General features: G+C 37.7%; 1 protein-coding gene across 6 annotated transcripts in view; it reads left to right on the forward strand.

Moving 5' to 3' along the window:
• The window catches only part of LOC106872717 (18S rRNA aminocarboxypropyltransferase), a 38,567-nt gene extending 29,636 nt beyond the window's left edge, over positions 1 to 8,931 (forward strand). For 2 of the 6 annotated variants that reach the window (XM_089363645.1, XM_089363647.1), the window contains exons 2-6: positions 2,569 to 2,779; positions 4,736 to 4,929; positions 6,278 to 6,457; positions 7,934 to 7,997; positions 8,584 to 8,931. In XM_089363645.1, the coding sequence (XP_089219771.1) occupies positions 2,631 to 2,779; positions 4,736 to 4,929; positions 6,278 to 6,457; positions 7,934 to 7,997; positions 8,584 to 8,842 (846 nt within the window). In that variant the 5' untranslated portion in view covers positions 2,569 to 2,630 and the 3' untranslated portion in view covers positions 8,843 to 8,931. Of the gene's footprint in view, positions 1 to 820; positions 1,068 to 1,202; positions 1,688 to 2,568; positions 2,780 to 4,735; positions 4,930 to 6,277; positions 6,458 to 7,933; positions 7,998 to 8,583 lie in introns of those variants that run through there. The other 4 variants (XM_089363642.1, XM_014919796.3, XM_014919797.3 and 1 more) reach the window with 4 other exon arrangements.
• Positions 8,932 to 9,230: the final 299 nt, after the last annotated feature.

A 9,230-nucleotide genomic window follows, 5' to 3' on the forward strand; every position in this document is an offset into this window, starting at 1 on the left:
TCAGAAGTGTCAACATTGTCTTCACCACAAAGAAAAGAGAACAGCTGGACATGCGACCACCATGGAGAAATCTCTTTCCGGATCTTTCTGTTGCTGGGAAGAATAGGTCCCCGTATCCTGTACAACTGTCTCCAGGGTAATCAATATGGCTTCTGTGACAGTCATGAGAAAGCGGGCAAGAACTCCGCAGCCCACCAACTCCTAGAAAATAATTCTCACAACCCTCTGACATGCCTGAGTCCTGGACTCTCTATAAAAGACATGTAACACATCTCAACCATTTCAACATGAGATGTCACCGTAGTATCTCGCACATTTGCTGACGGAACAAGATACCTAACATCGAGGCATTTCATCAAGCCGACATCTCAAGCGCGCCTGTACATTTTGCATTAGTGTGGAATCACGACTATGGTTACACACTCAAAAATTTCCAGCCGTCTTACAGTGACAGTAATTGGAAATAACCCCATAAAACATAAATGCTATGATACTTTGCATACATGATACTATATTATTGCTATATAATTCTATATTTTCATCATCAACACATTTAGAACTAAAGCTTGGTCCCAAACATTGTGGGAAATTATGTACATCTGGCGACATTTGATAATCTAGAAACTCATCGTGAAGCATTTTCAATTACATCGCTGAATAAAACAAATAAATAAATCACAGAATCTTTAATAATATGTATTTTAACTTAATAGGAGATATATTGCACTAAACACTTGATCAGTGTGGCTGTGAACTGAGTCAATAATACTGTGACCACATACATCATGTCATAATTCAGCCAAGTTATATCAGAGTTATCTCCCCTTCGTTTTAATAAGGGAGCATTTAGTTATTTACGTAAATTTTGGATACACGTTTATATCTTAGTCTCTTAAGTTGTCTTCGACAGCAGCAATTTATTATGGGTAAACAAAATACCCAAAAATCTCGAAAGAAAGGTAAAAATCCGGTTGAAACACCGCGATCCGCACATAATCGTAAAAAACTCCGGCAAAACAAAAATGACGGTGTCAAAGTTAACGAACTCGGAGCAACTTTTGACAATGGTAGGTAATGTTTTCTTTTGACGGTCTCCTATTTTACCGTCGTAAAATAGATTAAGAAAACAATTTTGTTTAATTTATATCCATTCCACTATCGATCACTCACGGAACTTCGTTGATCCGAATGATCTAGAAATGCATACCCAACGAATTGTAGGGCTGTGGACCCACGCTAAAAAAGAACATTTCTCGTCGGTGTAGGACGAGCTGAGAATTATTTCACTGGTATCTTTCAGAATTTATTTGGCGCAGTTGAACATTTCAGTCGAATATTACTAGCAATTCGTGAACAATGTGCCTAATAATTTTTATTTGGTGATAAACTTCCTGGTGAGGGTAACGAGTACGTACACCACCCGTTTTCGGAGTTTAGGGTTATGCCGAAAACGGGTGGTGTGCCTATTCTTTTCCTCCGTCCACAGTCTGTTTCTAGTATGATCCCTAAAATCCGTTTCTAATATTCACAGTGTTTGTTTTGGTTTTGTCGAGTTATATCGAATGATTGCCCTCAGTCTGTGATACCATTGTTATGCTAATGTTGATGTCGCATTCCTTATGCATACTTGCACATGGATATAACTATTTAGAAGAGTACCAGTTGTACAGTAGCTACTTTGGAGTAGGTTTGTATATTATCGTATTTATTCGTGTTTAATGCATACTCACCACCCCTTGGATTTCTAAACCTTAAAATCAAGAGTGAGTATTATACACGTGAACTAGCTCCGTGCAAAAAGCATTGTGGATTTTGTGATCTATTTCTCGATCGATTCATCCATCCGTCTGGCCCTACAGGATGACAGTGCTGAGCAATGATGTGTATAAATACAAACTTGTTACCAATTCAAATATGCTTGAGGTATATTCGAACGGCTTAAGAAAGCGATCCTCTGTATTTTGTACTCTGGTACCACAGTGTGACATAGTTCACCATTGTAAACAACAGCTGCACTTTACATTTGATAAATGTTTCTTTGGATTCCAATACACTTAAGTTTCACTCTTCTGCTGGGAGTAACTCAAACAGGAATTAGATTTCATTGATTAAAGGCAGTTGAGTACAGTGGTTCAGATCAAGAGAAAGGAAGTTTTTTTTTTTCTCTATCTTTTAGGCAGGGGGAAATGCAGTGCTCATGACACTTTTCAGAGCCTCTGAGACTTTTGGAAGAGAGGGGAGAAGGTGTCCTTAAAGTGGAGACCTGCCCTGGGTGTTTGCATCAGAGTGGACTCTGCTTAAAGGCTCCAAAAAACCAAGTAATGGTGTTAAACCAAGCAGTAGGTCCAGTCTACCACCCAAATAATTGAATTATTCATCTGACTGTGAGCCCCATGAGTCAGGCTGATTGTTTAAAACAAGTAACACACCACCATAGAGTAATGTTGCCTTATATACACTAAACCAGAGAGGTAAATGACAAGGCAATCACAGCTGAGTATTTTTGATCATAGATTTGCTCAGTTAAAGCTGACCTGAAACTTAAACTCGATTCTATTTTCATTTCAGAAGAAAATACTTCTCAATGTTCATCAAATTCTGCTGAAAACAAAATACCATTTCCTTTGGCCATGTGGGACATGGAGCAATGTGATCCCAAGAAATGTTCAGGCAGGAAGTTAGTGCGAATAAATTTGGTTAAAACTCTTAATTTACACCAAAGATTTTCTGGTATCATTTTGACTCCAGAAGGGAAAAAATGTGTTTCTCCTGATGACAGGTGAGCTTTGTATGATTCTTAAAAATTATCATATTGTAAACATGTAAGTATTTTATTGAGAAAAGTTACAAACTTATTGGTTTCACAATACCCCCCCCCCCCTCACCTACTGGTTATTCATTATTATCATGGAATTCCTCATAATGTATCCATTGGGTGTTGTATGCCTGTGTTTGTTCACAAAAAAAAAAACCCTACTTAAGTCATCTTTGGAAGTACTGGTAAAGATTGCTTTCCACTGCAACATGTCCAGAATTCTCACTGCACTATCAAGACCACATTCACCACTACATTGCCACGTGTTACTCTTAAATAAAATTCTGAAGTTGTCTCCCTTGCTATTTCTTTATCAAAATTCATAATTAAGCTAATGACTGTTTTTCCTTATTACTATCTATGTAATTTTAATTAGATATATTTCTTGACTTACTTCCTGGTCTAACTGTTAGAGTTAGACACCAAGGCAGCTTATCAGTCTAGACAATAGTAACTCTACAGTTTAAGGTAGAGCTTTGTTTTTATCCAAGGGTTCGCATTCGGCAATAGGTTTTATTGGATTGGTAAGAGGGTTTATGGCCAAGAAAATGTGTGTTTGTTGTTTGTAGGATATGAACTAATAATAATTGCTGCACATGTTCAAATCATTGGAAATAAATATTAATTAAGAAAATGGCAGAAATAATTAATAACTTAGCTGCAGTCTGAGATTGACAGAAATTGTGGGAAAACCTGTTGAGAGAGAGAGAGAATGTGTGTGTGTTTTTTAAAATTTCAAATCCAAATGAGTTCTATGTAGGCATGGGTTGGATAGACCATCATGATTTGAGTCCGTTCTTATTCAGTGCTACTCTTTTCAAAGTCAGATCAGAGGACCATGTCTTGCTCATACTTTTCAGACATGTTCTTCTAACCTATCTAGGAGAGCATATATGTGAGTATGTGTGTGTGTGTGTGTGTGTGATCATCATCATCATCATCATCTACTTCATTGTCATCGTCATTTAACATCCACTTTCCATGCTGGCATAGGCTGGATGGTTTGACAGGATCCAACAAGTTAAAGGACTATGCCAAGCTCTACTGTCTACTTTGGCATGGTTTCTGTGACTGGATGTCCTTCCTATTGCCAACTGCTTTACAGAGTGTACAAGGTGCTTTATACATGGCACTAGCACCAGTGAGGTCACCAAGTAACTTGCAAGGCAAGGACCCCTCAACACAGTAGTATTGAGAGAGGTGGTTTTGTGCCAGATGATGACAGGCTCAAGTATGATAGAGGGACAGAGCCCAAGTATCTTGCAGTAGAAAGAGATACATGGCTACTTCAATTGGAAAAGAAGACAGAAGATGGGGAGAAAAAGAAGATGGTAAAGATGTGTCGGGGGGTGGGGCATACCCCCAAGTTACAGAGAAGTGTATATAAGTGAAATGATACAAAGGTTTGGATAAAGTGAGTGAGCAGGTAAGTGCGTGAGAGTGGGATCTATAGAGGGGAGGGGGATGTAGTAAGTGAACAGGTGTGATGGGAGGGGGTGTTTGGAAGATATGTTGTAGAGGAAGGTGATGTTAGGAAGATGAATTGTGGGGGGAAAGATTTGCCAGGGAGAAATTGTGTGCAGGTTCACAAGAGTGCAAAAAGGGAGAGGGAGATGTGTGCTTTTTGCCAATGTATATCAATGAAAGATATAAACATCCACAAGAAATTGGTAAACTTGTGCTTTGTAACAGAGATACATTGTGTTGTATTTGTTCTCACTGAATTACAGACCCTTGTTATTCTTGTTACGAATGCAATGAACCAGAGGCTGGGCTTTTATAAATCTGTCACCAACAACACTTTTATTTATAAAATGCAATATAAAATAAATGAAATAAATATTAATAGTTATCGCCAAGCCAACATGGCAGTCCAAAACATAGGACGAATATTTATTGTATTTTCAATTTGTTCAACAGAGATATTATATCAAAACATGGAATTGCTGTAGTAGATTGCTCTTGGGCTAAATTACAACAGACACCGTTCTCCTCAATGAAAGGAAACCAGCCTCGACTTTTACCTTACCTTGTTGCTGCCAACCCTATCAACTATGGCCGTCCCTGCAAATTGTCTTGTGTGGAAGCTTTCGCTGCTACACTTTATATTACAGGTAAGAATTGTGTTATCTTCAGTTTATAGTTCTTGGATTGGAAGAAGTATTTGGCAGCGAATTGATTTACTCAAATCAACAAGGAAGTCTTCATGCGATCACTCAGTCTCTTTTGTATCGCTTCCAACCATCCTAAAAAGCGTTGGCTAAGCAGTCCTCAATAAAGTATGCCTGAAAAATAGGGGAACATTTTTTGGGATGCTTACAGCTGGAATACCTTTTAACGTTTGAGTTGATTGATCAAGGTTCATGTGAGGTTAAACAACAATTCCTTCATCTTTTACAGGTGTAAACTAAAAAAGCACACCTGAATTTTCAGAATAATTAAACATTGAATATGTTAACAAATCTCATAGTGGCATTTTTCATATCCTATATTTGAAAGAAAATTTATTGTCAAAATAAACTTAGAAAATCAATCATTAAATAAATATTTTTTTATTTATCCAACCCAAGTATGATGTGTATGTGTATGCATACATACACACACATACATGTATGGGTTTGTGTGTACCCAGGTATTCTTGTCTAGACATCATGTGATGGTTGTAAATGAGCATCATTGTCAAATAAGTGATGCCATTCATTTCTTGTCTTCTGATAACTTAGTCAGTAGACACAGGCATGGCTATATGGTAAGGAGTTTGCTTCCCAACCACATGCTTTTAGGGGTCAATCCCACAATATAGCACCTTGGGCAAGTATCTTCTACTATAGCTCGGGTCTGACCAAAGCCTTGGGAGTGGATTTGGTAGACAAAGAATGAAAGAAGCCGGTCTTGTGTGCGTATGTGTGTTACCATCTCCGTGCACCTTATCAACATGTTATAGTTGTGAATGTCACCATCATGCAAGTAGTGTCCTTAGTTTCTAATCTTCCAAGACTTGAATAGTCATGGGAAATTATTACCTTGTTTGGAAACAGGTGAGGATTGGCAATAAGAAATGCATCCAGTTATAAAAATCTGCCTCTAACCCATACAAGCATGGAAAAGTGAACGTTAAAATGATGATAAGCCCAGTTTCCACATCTGCTTTGTGTGGCTACCATTAGTAAAAAGTAACTGTAAATAACCTAAAACTGTAGCATTATTTCTACATGCTTCAGTGGCTTGGTGGATAAGAACATTATTACCATTAATTTAGAAATAAAGGTTCTTTGTTCATATCTAGTCTGGTACTATTGATACATTGAGCAATAAGACGTCTCTTGACAATTGAAATGTAAGGTAAGGTAGGTGCAAATATCTTACATCTATAAAGATAAGGTAAATTGTACTTGCCTGAATAATTATATTCCTATCAATAACAATTCATGTCAGAGATTATATGGGCTTTTTCTTTTGTAGGTTTCTCAGAAATAGGTAAAATATTGCTACAGAAGTTCAAATGGGGGCTAAATTTCTTCACCTTGAATGAAGAACTACTTGATCTCTATGCAGCCTGTAAAAACAGCACTGATGTGGTTGAACTGCAGAATTCTTATTTAGAGAAACTTGAACTTGAAAAGAAACAGCGGAATGATACAGGTAAATCAGCTCTATTTTACTTTTACATTATTTCTTTTCACACTTTTCTGTTTTTATCTTTTACTTGTTTCAGTCCTTAGACTGTGGCCATGCTGGGGCACTGCCTTGAAGAACTTAAGTTGAGAAATGACCCCATGGTTTTTTTTTTTTAATGCTTGGTCATTATTCAATCAGTCTCTTTTACCAAACCCCTAAGTGATGAGGATGGGACAAATGCATACTTATAACACACCCATACACACATATACAACAGTCTTCTTTCAGTTTCCATCTATCAAATCCACTCACAAAGCTTTGGTCAGCTTGAGGCTATAGAAGACCTTTGCCCAAGGTGCCACACAATGGGACTGAACCCAGAATCATGTGATTGAGAAGCAAACTTCTTACTACACAGCCATGCCTAAAATATTATCTGAAAATATATTCAATATATTTTCCTAGCTTCTCACAAAGGCAAGTGGTTCAGTGGTTAGAGTATACCACTCACAATTACAAGATTGTGGTTTTGATTCCCGGACTAGGTGGAGTGTTGTATTCTTGTGCAAAATACTTCATCCCACGTTACTCTTATTTCTTTATTGCCCACAAGGGGCTACACATAGAAGGGACAAACAAGGACAGACAAACAGATTAAGTCGGTTATATCGACCCCAGTGCATAACTGGTACTTATTTAATCTACCCCGAAAGGATGAAAGGCAAAGTTGACCTTGGTAGAATTTGAACTCAGAATATAGCGGCAGATGAAATACCACTAAGCATTTTGCCCGGCGTGTTAACATTTCTGCCAGCTCGCCACCTTTTACTCTTGTCCACTCAACTGTAAATGAGTAACTCAGTGTCAGACTGGCTTCCCATTCAGAAGAAATGTTTGTGATGCCAGTCACTTATGCACCATGGCAACCGTGTAACCAGCCTTATGAATCCTGGAACTCAAAGACAGTAATGTTCCCAGGACTTACTTTACTTTTCCTTTTCTTGCTCCTCTGCTTTGAAAATCAAAGCCATTAATATAAAATAGTTTTACATGAAATAGTTTTACATAGGCGCAGGAGTGGCTGTGTGGTAAGTAGCTTGTTTACCAACCACATGGTTCCAGGTTCATCTTGGGCAAGTGTCTTCTACTATAGCCTCAGGACGACCAAAGCCTTGTGAGTGGATTTGGTAGATGGAGACTGAAAGAAGCCCATCGTATATATGTATACATATATGTGTGTGTGTATATTTGTGTGTCTGTGTTTGTCCCCCTGGCATTGCTTGACAACCGATGCTGGTGTGTTTATGTCCCCATCATTTAGCAGTTCGGCAAAACAGACTGATAAAGTAAGTACTAGGCTTACAAAGAATAAGTCCCGGGGTCGATTTGCTCGACTAAAGGCAGTGCTCCAGCATGGCTACAGTCAAATGACTGTAACAAGTAAAAGAGTAAAAAGAGTATGCATTTACACCCTTATTTTCCTTTTCCATTCTTTTCTAGACATGTTTGATACTTCCTTGGAATACTATAACCCTAACCGAATGGACAGGCAAGAAGATATAAGGTAAATAGTTAACTGTTGATCTCACTTCTACATCACTATAGATTTTTCTCTTTTTATCAATGGAAAAGTGGAACGAGTGCTTCTTCTCAGCAACAAGAGTTCTTTTGCTAGCAACAGTTTGAACATCAGTGTGAGTGAGATTACCCCATGTATTGGCTCAAGGCTAGAAGCTCCCAGGGATCTAACCCATAGTTGAGGCCTTTTACAGATGCTTTTAAACGCACCTCAAACCACTTTTTCTATCTCTATTAGTGCACATTCTCTGACAGAGTTCACTGTAGAAGAGCTGTTTTGGGTGGGTGAGATTTGCGAGAGATTTGGCTGTTATTTCTAGCTGGTTGAGCATTCTGTGTGGAGGCTGTCTATCAGATTGTCCACATCTCAGTAGTTAAGAGTAATAAATTTATCTTAGTTGCTAAAGTGATTGCTTCAATGAAGCCCATCCTCTTTGTTCTAATACAGGTATAAAACAAAAGCAAAAGAAAAACAAATAGACATTACACACACATTCACACACGCGTGCACACACATTTTGTTACATTAAAAAACATCTTAACTTTAGTAATGTTTACTTTATTTATTGCAGTGTATCAGAATCTGATGATGATGATGATGATGATGAAGTCAGTGAGGATGAAGACAATGATGGTAGTGATGATAATGATGATGATGATGATGTTGCTGCTGATCATAATGATGGGGACAAAAAGACAGAGGAGGATGGAGACATTCTGACGGATTGTGCTGGAAGAAATCAGAATATGAAGTGTAATCGCGTAACAGAAAGAAACAAAGATACAAAACTAGAAACAGAATTTAAAAAGTGCTCTCTGAATCCATCTTAGGACTGATGTTTAATCCAGATATTCTATGTAATTTGAAAATATATTTATATAATTAAATCAATTTTGTAAGAAATAAAATGTTAAAATGATGGCAGACATTATAAGAATCGTTTTGAGACAGGATTTGAACTTCGTTTCTAACATTTGCCAACTGGTTGTGTTACCATTTATGCTCCAGAACACCTGCTAGTCCTTCATCTAAACTGGTTAAGTTGGTGCAATGGGTAAATTGTTGCCATTTTATAATTTTAATTTCAGACATGCACATTGTTTTTGATTTTGTCAACTACACAGTATAGTAGAGTCAGTTGGGCACCGTCTGTGAGTAAAACAACACCATGACGCAATTCACTCTGCCAGAAATTTGGAAACAACATGCTGTATTGCT

Source organism: Octopus bimaculoides, chromosome 1 (genome assembly GCF_046866305.1).
Source record: "Octopus bimaculoides isolate indiv1 chromosome 1, ASM4686630v1, whole genome shotgun sequence".
Taxonomy (NCBI): Eukaryota; Metazoa; Mollusca; class Cephalopoda; order Octopoda; family Octopodidae; genus Octopus; species Octopus bimaculoides.